Consider the following 14,653-nt stretch of genomic DNA (forward strand, 5'->3'; position numbering starts at 1 on the left):
TATCAGACATTTAGAGAAGACAAAATTCCCATTATCCTTCAAGTTTTTATTTCAAAAAACAGAAGAGGAGGGAATACTTCCAAACTCATTCTATGAAGCCAGCATCACTCTAATACCAAAACCAGGCAAAGACACCACAAAAAAGAAAACTACAGACCAATATCCTTGAGGAACATAGATGCAAAAATACTCAACAAAATATTAGCAAACCAAATTCAAAAATACATCAAAAAGATCATCCATCATGATCAAGTAGAATTTATGCCAGGGATGCAACGATGGTACAGCATTCAAAAATCCATCAACATCATTCACCACAACAACAAAAAGGACAAAAACCACATGATCATCTCCATAGACGCTGAAAAAGCATTTGACAAAATTCAACATCCATTCATGATAAAAACTCTCAGCAAAATGGGTATAGAAGGCAAGTACCTCCACATAATAAAGGCCATATATGAAAAACCCACAGCCAACATCATACTGAACAGAGAGAAGCTGAAAGCTTTTCACCTAAGATCGGGAACAAGACAGGGATGCCCACTCACGCCACTGTTACTCAACATAGTACTGGAGTCCTAGCCACGGCAATCAGAAAACACAAAGGAATAAAAGGCATCCAGATTTGTAAGGAAGAAGTTAAACTGTTACTGTTTGCAGATGACATGATATTGTACATAAAAAACCCTAAGGAATCCACTCCTAAACTATTAGAACTAATACCTGAAATCAGCAAAGTTGCAGGATATAAAACTAATACACAGAAATGTTGCATTCCTATACACTAACCATGAATTAGCAGGAAGAGAAATGAGGAAAACAATTCCATCAAAAAGAATAAAATACCTGGGAATAAACCTAACCAAGGAAGTGAAAAACCTATACCCTGAAAACTACAAGACACTCTTAAGAGAAATTAAAGAGGACACAAATAAATGGAAATTAATCCCATGTTCTTAGCTAGGAAGAATTAATATCGTCAAAATGGTCATCCTACCGAAAGTAATATACAGATTCAATGTAATCCCTATCAAAATACCAAAAGTATTCTTCAACAAACTGGAACAAATAGTTCTAAAATTCATATGGAACCACAAAAGACCCGAACAGCCAAAGTAACACTGAGAAGGAAGAATAAAGCGGGGGGTATCTCGCTTCACAACTTTAAGCACAACTACAGAGCCACAGCAATCAACACAATTTGGTACTGGCACAAGAACAGACCCACAGACCAGTGGAACAGAATAGAGAGTCCAGATATAAACCCTAACATATATAGTCAATTATTATACAATTAAGGGTCCATGGATATACAATGGGGAAATGACAGCCTCTTCAACAGTTGGTATTGACAAAACTGGACAGCTACATGTAAGAGAGTGAAATTTGGTCATTGTCTAACTCCATACACCAAAGTAAATTCGAAAATGATCAAAGACCTGAATGTAAGTCATGAAACCATAAAATTCTTAGAAAAAAACACAGGCAAAAATATCTCGGACATAAACATGAGCAACTTCTTCATGAACGTATCTCCTTGAACAAGGGAAACAAAAGCAAAAATGATCAAGTCTGACTATATCAAGCTGAAAAGCTTCTGTACAGCAAAGGACACCATCAATAGAACAAAAAGGCATCCGACAGTACGGGACAATATATTCACAAATGACATATCCAATAAAGGGTTGACATCCAAAATATACAAAGACCTCACACACCTTAACAAACGAAAAGCAAAGAGTGCAATTAAAAAATGGGCAGAGGAGTTCAAGAGACACTTCTCCAAAGAAGAAATTCAGATGGCCAACAGACACATGAAAAGATGCTCCACATCACTAATCATCAGAGAAATGCAAATTAAAACCATAAGGAGGTATCACCTTACACCACTTAGGATGGCCACCATCCAAAAGACAAACAACAAATGTTGGCGAGGATGTGGAGAAAGGGGAACCCTCCTACACTGCTGGTAGGAATGTAAATTAGTTCAACCATTGTGGAAAGCAGTATGGAGGTTCCTCAAGAAACTCAAAATAGGGGCGGAGCCAAGACGGCGGCGTGAGTAGAGCAGCAGAATTCTCTTCACAAAACCACATATACCTATGAAAATATAACAAAGACAACTCTTCCTAGAATAGAGACCAGTGGACACAGGACAACATCCAGACCATATCTGCACCTGAGAGAACCCAGCGCCTCGCGAAGGGGGTAAGATACAAGCCCCGGCCCCGCGGGAGCCGAGCGCCCCTCCCCCCAGCTCCCGGCGGGAGAAGAGCAGGCAGAGCGGGAGGGAGACGGAGCCCAGGACTGCCGAGCACCCAGCCCCCACCATCCGGGCCAGAGCGCAGACACAGTGAATGTGCGGGGCCCTGGATACTAGGGAAACAGGGCAGCAAGACCAGTGAGTGGGTACCGGAGGACAAAACAAAAGCGAGCGGCCACTTTTTTTTTTTTTTTTGGTTGTTCTGTTGAGGTGAGTGCTTTTTGGAAGTCTTAAAGGGATAGGGACCCCAATACTAGGGAAACAGGGCAGCAAGACTGGTGAGCGGGTGCCTGAGGCTGGCGCCGGAGAATAAAGACAAACGAGTGGCCATTTTTTATTTATTTTTAATTTTAAAATTTTTTAAACCTTTTTTTTTCTTTTTTTGTGGTCGTTGTTTTGTTTTGGCGGGTGCTTTCTGGAAGTCTTAAAGGGGCAGGGCGGGACACTTAATCCAGAGGTAGGGAATCCGGGATCTCTGGGCACCCTAACCCCTGGGCTGCAGGGAGCAGGGAGGCCCCTTACGGAGATAAATAGCCTCCCAGCAGCTCCTGCTCCAACGCGACTCCACCAAATCGGAGCAGCTGCCCGAGCCAGGCCACGCCCACAGCAACAGCGGAGATTAACTCCATAGCAGCCCGGCAGGAAGCAGAAGCCCTGTTGGCGCGCAGCTGCGCAGCACAAGCCACTAGAGGCCGCTGTTCTCCCAGGAGAGGAGGGCCACAAACCAACAAGAAGGGAAGTCCTTCCAGCCGTCACTCGTCCCAGCTCTGCAGACTATTCCTATCACCATGAAAAGGCAAAGCTACAGGCAGACAAAGATCACAGAGACAACACCAGAGAAGGAGACAGACCTAACCAGTCTTCCTGACAAAGAATTCAAAATAAGAATCATAAACATGCTGACAGAGATGCAGGGAAATACGCAAGAGAAATGGGATGAAGTCCGGAGGGAGATCACAGATGCCAGAAAGGAGATCGCAGAAATGAAACAAACTCTGGAAGGGTTTATAAGCAGAATGGATAGGATGCAAGAGGCCATTGATGGAATTGAAACCAGAGAACAGGAACGCATAGAAGCTGACATAGACAGAGATAAAAGGATCTCCAGGAATGAAACAATATTAAGAGAACTCTGTGACCAATCCAAAAGGAACAATATCCGTATTATAGGGGTTCCAGAAGAAGAAGAGAGAAAAAAAGGGTTAGAAAGTGTCTTTGAAGAAATACTGGCTGAAAACTTCCCCAAACTGGGGGAGGAAATAATCGAACAGACCACAGAAATACACAGAACCCCCAACAGAAAGGATCCAAGGACAACTCCAAGACACACAATAATTAAAATGGCAAAGATCAAGGACAAGGAAAGAGTTTTAAAGGCAGCTAGAGAGAAAAAGGTCACCTATAAAGGAAAACCCATCAGGCTAATATCAGACTTCTCGACAGAAACCCTACAGGCCAGAAGAGAATGGCATGATATATTTAATACAATGAAACAGAAGGGCGTTGAACCAAGGATACTGTATCCAGCAAGACTATCATTTAAATATGATGGCGGGATTAAACAATTCCAAGACAAGCAAAAGCTGAGGGAATTTGCTTCCCACAAACCACCTCTATAGGACATCTTACAGGGACTGCTCTAGATGGGAGCACTCCTAAAAAGAGCACAGAAAAAAACACCCAACATATGAAGAATGGAGGAGGAAGAATAAGAAGGGAGAGAAGAAAAGAATCTCCAGACAGTGTATATAACAGCTCAATGAGCGAGCTAAGTTAGGCAGTAAGATACTAAAGAGGCTAACCTTGAACCTTTGGTAACCACGAATTTAAAGCCTGCAATGGCACTAAGTACATATTTTTCCATAGTCACCCTAAATGTAAATGGACTGAATGCACCAATCAAAAGACACAGAGGAATAGAATGGATAAAAAAGCAAGACCCATCTATATGCTGCTTACAAGAGACTCACCTCAAACCCAAAGACATGTACAGACTAAAAGTCAAGGGGTGGAAAAACTTATTTCAGGCAAACAACAGCGAGAAGAAAGCAGGAGTTGCAGTACTAATATCAGACAAAATAGACTTCAAAACAAAGAAAGTAACAAGAGATAAAGAAGGACACTACATAATGATAAAGGGCTCAGTCCAACAAGAGGATATAACCATTCTAAATATATATGCACCCAATGCAGGAGCACCAGCATATGTGAAACAAATACTAACAGAACTAAAGGGGGAAATAGACTTCAATGAATTCATTCTAGGAGACTTCAACACACCACCCACCCCAAAGGATAGATCCACCGGGCAGAAAATAAGTAAGGACACAGAAGCACTGAACAACACAGTAGAGCAGATGGACCTAACAGACATCTATAGAACTCTAAATCCAAAAGCAACAGGATATACATTCTTCTCAAGGGCACATGGAACATTCTCAGGAATAGACCACATAGTAGCCTACAAAAAGAGCCTCAGCAACATCCAAAATATTGAAATTCTACCAACCAATTTTTCAGACCACAAAGGTATAAAACTAGAAATAAATTCTACAAAGAAAACAAAAAGGCTCACAAACACATGGAGGCTTAACAACATGCTCCTAAATAATCAATGGATCAACGAACAAATTAAAATAGAGATCAAGGAATATATAGAAACAAATGACAACAATAACACAAAGCTCCAACTTCTGTGGGGCGCAACGAAAGCAGTCTTAAGAGGAAAGTATATAGCGATGCAGGCACACCTGAAGAAGCAAGAACAATCCCAAATGAATAGTCTAACATCACAATTATCGAAATTGGAAAAAGAAGAACAAATGAGGCCTAAGGTCAGCAGAAGGAGGGACATAATAAAGATCAGAGAAGAAATAAACAAAATTGAGAAGAGTAAAACAATAGCAAAAATCAATGAAACCAAGAGCTGGTTCTTTGAGAAAATAAACAAAATAGATAAGCCTCCAGCCAAACTCATTAAGAGTAAAAGAGAATCAACACAAATCAACAGAATCAGAAATGAGAACGGAAAAATCATGACAGACTCCACAGAAATACAAAGAATTATTAAAGACTACTATGAAAACCTATATGCCAACAAGCTGGAAAACCTAGAAGAAATGGACAACTTCTTAGAAAAATACAACCTTCCAAGACTGACCAAGGAAGAAACACAAAAGTTAAACAAAACAGTTACGAGCAAAGAAATTGAAACGGTAATCAAAAAACAACCCAAGAACAAAACACCCGGGCCGGATGGATTTACCTCAGAATTTTATCAGACACACAGAGAAGACATAATACCCATTCTCCTTAAAGTTTTCCAAAAAATAGAAGAGGAGGGAATACTCCCAAACTCATTCTATGAAGCCAACATCACCCTAATACCAAAACCAGGCAAAGACCCCGCCAAAAAGAAAATTACAGACCAATACCCCTGATGAATGTAGATGCAAAAATACTTAATAAAATATTAGCAAACCGAATTCAAAAGTATATCAAAAGGACCATACACCATGACCAAGTGGGATACATCCCAGGGATGCAAGGATGGTACAACATTCGAAAATCCATCAACATCATCCACCACATCAACAAAAAGAAAGACAAAACCACATGATCATCTCCATAGATGCTGAAAAAGGATTTGACAAAATTCAACATCCATTCATGATAAAAACTCTCAGCAAAATGGGAATAGAGGGCAAGTACCTCAACATAATAAAGGCCATATATCATAAACCCACAGCCAACATTATATTGAACAGCGAGAAGCTGAAAGCTTTTCCTCTGAGATCGGGAACTAGACAGGGATGCCCACTCTCCCCACTGCTATTTAACATAGTACTGGAGGTCCTAGCCACGGTAATCAGACAAAACAAAGAAATACAAGGAATCCAGACTGGTAAAGAAGAAGTTAAACTGTCACTGTTTGCAGATAACATGATATTGTACATAAAAAACCCTAAAGACTCCACCCCAAAACTACTAGAACTGGTATCAGAATACAGCAAAGTTGCAGGATACAAAATTAACACACAGAAATCTGTAGCTTTCCTATACACTAACAATGAACCAATAGAAAGAGAAATCAGGAAAACAATTCCATTCATAATTGCATCAAAAAGAATAAAATACCTAGGAATAAATCTAACCAAAGAAGTGAATGACCTATACTCTGAAAACTACAAGTCACTCTTAAGAGAAATTAAAGGGGACACTAACAAATGGAAACTCATCCCATGCTCGAAGCTAGGAAGAATTAATATCGTCAAAATGGCCATCCTGCCCAAAGCAATATACAGATTTGATGCAATCCCTATCAAATTGCCAGCAACATTCTTCAATGAACTGGCACAAATAATTCAAAAATTCATATGGAAACACCAAAGACCCCAAATAGCCAAAGCAATCCTGAGAAAGAAGAATAAAGTAGGGGGGATCTCACTCCCCAATTTCAAGCTCTACTATAAAGCCATAGTAATCAAGACAATTTGGTACTGGCACAAGAACAGAGCCATACACCAATGGAACAGACTAGAGAATCCAGACATTAACCCAGACATATATGGTCAATTAATATTTGATAAAGGAGCCATGGACATACAATGGAGAAATGACAGTCTCTTCAACAGATGGTGCTGGCAAAACTGGACAGCTACATGTAGGAGAATGAAAGTGGACCATTGTCTAACCCCATATACAAAAGTAAATTCAAAATGGATCAAAGACCTGAATGTAAGCCATGAAACCATTAAACTCGTGGAAAAAAACATAGGCACAAACCTCTTAGACATAAACATGAGCGACCTCTTCTTGAACGTATCTCCCCGGGCAAGGAAAACAACAGCAAAAATGAACAAGTGGGACTATATTAAGCTGAAAAGCTTCGGTACAGCAAAAGACACCATCAATAGAACATAAAGGAACCCTACAGTATGGGAGAATAAATTTGTAAATGACAGGTCCGATAAAGGCTTGATGTCCAAAATATATAAAGAGCTCACATGCCTCAACAAACAAAAATCAAATAATCCAATTAGAAAATGGGCAGAGGAACTGAACAGACAGTTCTCCAAAAAAGAAATACAGATGGCAACAGACACATGAAAAGATGCTCCACATCGCTAATTATCAGAGAAATGCAAATTAAAACTACAATGAGGTATCACCTCACACCAGTAGGGATGGCTGCCATCCAAAAGACAGAGAACAACAAATGTTGGCGAGGCTGTGGAGAAAGGGGAACCCTCCTACACTGCTGGTGGGAATGTAAGTTAGCTCAACCATTGTGGAAAGCAGTATGGAGGTTCATCAAAATGCTCAAAATAGACTTACCATTTGACCCAGGAATTCCATTCCTGGGAATTTGCCCTAAGAACGCAGCAGTCAAGTTTGAAAAAGACAGATGCACCCCTATGTTTATCGCAGCACTATTTACAATAGCCAAGAAGTGAAAACAACCTAAGTATCCATCAGTAGATGAATGGATAAAGAAGATGTGGTACATATACACAATGGAATACTACTCAGCCATAAGAAGAGGGCAAATCCTACCATTTGCAGCAACATGGATGGAGCTGGAGGGTATTATGCTCAGTGAAATAAGCCAAGCGGAGAAAGAGAAATACCAAGTGATTTCACTCATCTGTGGAGTAAAAGAACAAAGGAAAAACTGAACGAACAAAACAGCAGCGGAATCACAGAACCCAAGAATGGACTAACAGGTACCAAAGGGAAAGGGACTGGGGAGGATGGGTGGGTGGGGAGGGATAAGGGAGGGAGGAAGAAGGAGGGTATTAAGATCAGCATGCTTGGGGGGGTGGGAGAAAGGGGAGGGCTGTACAACACAGAGAAGACAAGTAGTGATTCTACAACATTTAGCTATGCTGATGGACAGGGACTGTAAAGGGGTTTATAGCGGGGACCTGGTATAGGGGAGAGCCTAGTAAACATAATATTCTTCATGTAAGTGTAGATTAAAGATAACAAAAAAAAAAAGAAAGAAAAGGAGGATTACTCCATGATAGGATAAAACTAACTGTAAATCAACGATTAATGCATGCTTTAAATATCCTTAACTTTGATCACCTAAAGGGTGTCAGATGATCGGCTATGGAGGTACAGTTTTCTGATAATATTCCTTTCTCTTAAAAAAAAAAAAAAGCAGTTCCTGTGTGGTGACCTCCAATGAGTTCTACACAATGGTATATAGGGCAGATCAAAGTGTGAGCAAAGGGTCTGTTTGTGTTTATACAGAGGATCAAAGCCTAATTGGGCTACCCCAGAAAATGAACTAAGATAGATATGAAGAAGAACTTCCAACATCAGCACTCTCTGGAAGAGTCATACGAGAAGATGATCATCAAAAAACCCCAACAAAGATCCAGGCGATGCTGCAGTTGTAGCTACATTCATCCCACCGGTTCCTGGACTTGCCATGGGAATGAAGAAGGAGATATCTAAGCTGGCCTGTGCATACAGTAAAACAACAAATTTGACTGGATCTACACTGTTGGAACTCAACCAAGAATTAGGAGAAGTGCAAATTGTAGCGCTCCAAAATCTTACAACTACAGACTATCTACTGTTAAAAGAACATATGGAATGTGAACAGTTCCCAGGTATGGGCTGTTTTAATTTGTCTGATTTCTCTCAGACTGTTCAAATACAGTTGGACAATATCCATCATATCATTGACAAATTTTCACAAATGCCTAGGGAGCCTAACTGGTTTTCTTGACCTCACTGGAGATGGCTGGTAATTATAGATCTGCTTTGGTTATGTAACTGTATTCCTATTATGTTAAAGTGTGTGTGCAATTTAATTAGTAGTTTAAAACCTATACATGCTTAAATTACTCTACAAGAAGATATGTCAAAGAAATAATCAATCCTCCCATGTTTTCTTCCGCCTGCTACTTCTATAGCTTTTCTTATTCCTTCCTAATTACAACCCTTAAATAGAATTTGTGCCTCATATCGAATTTACCGAGTATCATAATTCTTCCAAGTGCTAAAGATACTCAAGACAAATGCTGGGCATAGAAGCCACAGGGCATAAATCTGCAAAGAAGAAAAAGCTAACCTTTTCAAACAATATGGCTTCTCTCTCACTTACCAACTTTACATTTTCCTGTATGGCCCTGGAAGATGACTGGTTAGCCAGAGATGGGTAAGATTCCTCAAGGGAGGAACAACCTAAGACAGGCACAGTCGCAGGGGGGCCATTAGGTGAGAAATTGGGGATCAACAGAGGTGAGGCTTAGAACCTCACCCCCCCTGTTTTGAGAGAAATCTTCTGCATCCGTGGATGTTTTGTTGCCCTTGTCTAGCTTGGATTAACACTTAGTCTACAGGCTCACACCTGATCATCTACATTTGCCCTCTTACAGCACTAAACTAAGTTTTCTACCTTTATCTTACATCTACCTACCACTTCAGCATTTTATTAAAAAAATAATAATAATAATAATAAAGGGAGAAATGTGGGATACACATATAAATCAAGTATAAAAATCAAACGAATATTCATATTTGACCTGATTGTTTATAGTTCATAATGCGTGAGCAAAACTGAAAGTTCCTGTGATGACTGCCCTTGTACTGTTCACCATGTAAGAACTTATTCACTATGTAAGAACTTGTTTGTTATGCTTCAGAAGATTGGAGACTGACGAGAATTAGGCTTGGGGTGGATTAATGATTGTGCATTGAGCATTGACTCCCCTATACAGAATTCTATTGTTGTTAACAACCATTTTATCAATAAATATGAGAGATGCCCTCTCAAAAAAAAACAACAAAAAAACCCCTCAAAATAGAAACACCATTTGACCCAGGAATTCCACTTCTAGGAATTTACCCTAAGAATGCAGCAGCCCAGTTTGAAAAAGACAGATGCACCCCTATGTTTATCGCAGCACATTTACAATAGCCAAGAAATGGAAGCAACCTAAGTGTCCATCAGTAGATGAATGGGTAAAGAAGATGTGGTACCCAAAGGAATATTATTCAGCCATAAGAAGAAAAGAAATCCTACCACTTCAACAAAATGGATGGAGCTAGTGGATAGTACGCTCAGTGAAATAAGCCAGGCAGAGAAAGACAAGTATCAAATGATTTCACTCATATGTGGAGTATAAGAACAAAGGAAAACTGAAGGAACAAAACAGTAGCAGACTCACAGAACCCAAGAATGGACTAACTGTTACCAAAGGGAAAGGGACTGGGGAGGGTGGGTGGGAAGGGAGGGAGAAGGGGGAAAAGGGGCATTACGATTAGCACACATAACTTAGTGGGGGTGGGGCACAGGGAAGGCAGTGTAGCACAGAGAAGACAAGTAGTGACTCTATAGCATCTTTCTATGCTGATGGACAGTGACTGTAATGGGGTATGTGGCGGGGACTTGATGATGGGGGGAGTCTAGTGATTGTACATTAATGATACCAAAAAAAAAGGAAGAAACCTATAATAAGGAAACATACAATCCACTCGACATAGATAATGGCTTTTTCAATGTTTGCTCCCAAATTAGACTGTCAGGGACTGTGGGTATATTTGCTACCCTGACCTCCGTCCTAGAGAAGTGGTTCCTCTATCCCGAATTACAATAGTGCAGATTTGGGCACCCTCTTTCATTGGCACTGATGAGCTACTATGGGATGCAAATCCAATGCTGGGAACTAGCAGTCTGAGTAGACCCTCTTCTGCATTACATAGATGGATTTCAAGTGATGGCACACCAATGTGGGGAGTGCCCATATAGATAGAAACCTGGAGTGCTGTTGGGACTGAGAGAAGGAGCTATCCCAAAGCTGACACTAAGTAGGGGAGAAATTAAAACACAAAGCGAAACAAAAAAAATACCCTAATACATGTTTGTGATAAAACTCTCAAGAAACTAAGAATAGAACAGAATTTCCTCAACTGGAAAAAGGGCAGCTCTGAAAAACCTAGAGCTAACATATTCACTCTCAAAGACTGAATGCTTCCCTCCTAAGACTGGGAACAAGGCAAAGATGTACCACTTCTATTCAGTATCATATTGGAGATTACAGGTAGCTTGATAAAGCAGGAGTTAAGAAATTAGAAGCATCCAGAGTGGATAGAGAGAGAGAAAACTGTCTTTATTCACAGACAACATAATCTTGCATGTAAGAATCCAAAGCCATCTACTAAGAAAACTCAACCCCTCTAAAATAAATAAGTTTCACAAAGCTGCAGAATACAGGATTAATATATAAAAAATCAATTGTGTTTCTATATATTACCAACAATCAACTGAAAATCAAAATTAGAAAACAACATTTAAAATAGAGTTGAAAAATATCTAATACTTAAGAATAAATTTAAGAAAAATATTCAAGATCCATAAACTAGAAATCTTAAAAATTGCTGAATGAAATTAACAGTGATTTAAATAAATGGAAAAATATAGCATGTTCACAGATTGACAGATTCAATTTTGTTAAGATTTTATCTTCTCCAAATTGAACTATATGATCCCACATATAAAAGAGTAAGCCCAGAGGATTTTGCTGGTATATAATCCAAGGAGGTTTTATACGGAAACTTAGATGGAAATGCAAAGGACTTTGAACAATCTACACAATTTTGAAGAAGGCCCACCATGCTGAGGGCAGCTTCTATCCAATTTCCAAACTTATAAAGCAATCGTCAGGTACACCACAGGTGTAAGGACACAGATCAAATGAGCAGAACAAGAGTGCAGACATTAGCCCTTACATTTATAGTCTACTGAATTTCGACAAATGGCCAATGCAGTTCAAGAGTGTAAAGACAGTTTTTTTAACAAATGGTGCCAGGACAACTGGACATCCACACTGCAAAAAGGATGACTTTAATCCTAACCTCACTTCATAAGCAGAAACTGAGTGAAATGAACCACAGACTTAAGTAAAAGCTAAAACTATACATCTTCTGAAAGAAAACAGGGTTTGTATTAGGCAATGTTTTCTTAGAATTGACATCAAAAGCATTACCCATAAAAGAAAAAGTTGATAAACCAGAATGCATCAAAATGGAAAATTCTTGCTTTTCAGAAAACACCATAAAAAAGCTAATAGCCATGTCACAGACCATGAGAAAATATTTGCAAATCACATACTTGTTGAAGGGTATAAATACATAAAGACTGCTTATAACTCAATATTAAGATAGAAAAGGAAAGGAATGGCCCTTAAAAAGATGAAGGGATGGTCAATTTTGCCCAGAAAAAAATGAAGTGAAAACTAGAACCTCAAGGGGTCCCCATTTCTTGTCTATCAGACTGGCAGAAATCCATAAGTGACATCACCCTCTTCTGGGGACCAGGGAGCCTGCCCAGGAAAGCCACTGCTGGTGAAGAATCCGAGGGATCTGTCTGCTTATTCTAAAATGTCAGATGTAGAAGGTCACTAATTGAACAGTTTTATGATGGGGGTGGGGGCGCAGGGAAGCCAATGCGAGTGCCCATCCACAGGGGACTAGACAAGAGATGGAATGGTGCTGCGTCTACAGGCGGGAATACCGAGGCCCACAGACAAGAATGAGGACATGCACTCTGGACAGAAAAGAGGATGTCCATCAGGAGAAAGTGCCAAGAGAAAAAGCAAGGAGCATAAGCCTTTTTCATAAGAAAGGGGAAGAATGAACATGTATATTTGCATAAACACACACTGAAAAGACACACAATGAAGAAGGCAACCGGCACCCCTGTGACCGGCAGGGGCTACACGGGGCAGATGGGAGGAGGTGGGGGTGAGCCGGCTCCAAGTAGTGACTTTGTCATCACCCGTACTGTCTGAACCACAGACTTACACCACCATTAAAACGACTCACTTAGTCAACACGTCCGTCAACCACCACTGGTTCTTCCTTTCATGTAAAAGCTACTTGAGCACCTACTACAGAACTCTTAAGAAAAAATGAATAGTCTGATAAGGTACCCTCACCTTTCCCCCCAGGGTAAAAAGCTCCCTTACAAAACCAACCTTTTCTGAAATTTTAACATTACACCCTTTTATATATATAAAACACCCTCCCCTCCTCGCTTCTATACAGAAAAATCAAAAAACATCACACCTGAATACCTGACTGCAGAGTCAAGACTGTTCATTACAGATTCAGGCAATAGAAACAAGGTTAAAATGTGGTTATGAGTCATGTTTGTTTATTTTGTAAGCCTGCCTTTATTCTCTCCAGTTCTAATCTTCAGAAGTTATTCAAAATAACATAATTCTGTATTCAGTAATGCTCATGTTTAGAGAAACCTTACACAGAGAAAGATAACCTTTAGCAAAACAGTTTGAAAAGATAAACCCATACCTGCTGAGCTGGGTAAGATGGGGGCGGGCTGTCCACTCTGCTTTCCTCTCTCCTGGGGCTCCCGTCTCCTACAGCTCCGCCTCCCTCTGGGGCTCCTGGTGGCTCCCCACTGCTCTCTCCATCCGCCTCTTCCTCCTCAGCTTCCGAGGAACTACCACTGGCACTGCTTACCTGAGGGGACTTCAAAAACAGCCTTGTATAACTGACACTGTTCAAAACAGAAGAGCATAAAGAACTAAAACACTAGCCCACCAGCTCATGCCATTTACGGTCACAATGAAAAAGTCATGCCCATACCTCATCTTTTAGAGCCATGTTTTCCCCACCACCATTCAATTCGCTGTGGATCCCATTCATGTTGGCCACCACTTCGGTATCATCGTAGTTACTCAACGGATAAATATCAGCAAATTTAGCTGACAATGGTGTAACATCTTCATCATCACTACAACTGAGACAAGCAGAGACGGTCACCGTGAGGCTGCTCACCCGGGAGCGTGGGCGAGCCCCCCTCGGAGCAGACGTTCCCTTTACAGACGCTGTTCTCACATATAGAGTGGGACACTTAGGACCACTTGCACTTCTTAACACCTCTGAGTAACCTGAGCATGAGAGGAAAATGCCTGGAAGATTACATTTGTGCTACACGGAAGAATGGAAAACAAAACTTCAAAAGTAGAAACAGAAAAACCACAAAAAATTTAGCCTAATTGAATGGTATTTCCACTGGACTTGAAGTGCCTTGGAGTACAATTGTTTTCTCTGCCATTTCCAAAAAGACACAATTTTTATTAAAATGAAAAGGGTGCAGAGAACAACCTTAGGATTTAGTGTTTGTTTTTATAACCACCAAAATTTCAGACACAGTTGAACCAAACTTTAAAGGCATTCATGTGACAAAATACTTAAAATTTTAAATACAAGGTCAGCTCTGGCCTAGTCAGTCATGATCTTAATTAAGTATCAGTTTTAGCAAGACATCTAATGGGCAAATGAAATATTTACTAAAAAAATGAAGCAGATTTCAAGGCTGCAGCCTGTGGAGGCGACTTAAAATGT

The 14,653-nt window shown here is 40.2% G+C and overlaps 1 protein-coding gene across 12 annotated transcripts in view; it reads right to left on the reverse strand.

The window, feature by feature from the left end:
- The window catches only part of FAM193A (family with sequence similarity 193 member A), a 207,447-nt gene that overhangs the window by 46,265 nt on the left and 146,529 nt on the right, over positions 1–14,653 (reverse strand). For all 12 annotated transcript variants that reach the window (XR_005031967.2, XR_005031968.2, XM_036921229.2 and 9 more), the window contains 2 exons: positions 13,892–14,045; positions 13,595–13,774 (listed from right to left, as the gene is read on the reverse strand). Coding sequence is in view for 10 of the 12 variants with exons in the window: in XM_036921229.2 (XP_036777124.2) it covers positions 13,595–13,774; positions 13,892–14,045 (334 nt within the window). In the remaining 2 variants the exon portion in view is untranslated. The remainder of the gene's footprint in view (positions 1–13,594; positions 13,775–13,891; positions 14,046–14,653) is intronic.

The sequence above is a fragment of the Manis pentadactyla genome, chromosome 5 (assembly GCF_030020395.1).
Source record: "Manis pentadactyla isolate mManPen7 chromosome 5, mManPen7.hap1, whole genome shotgun sequence".
NCBI lineage: Eukaryota > Metazoa > Chordata > Mammalia > Pholidota > Manidae > Manis > Manis pentadactyla.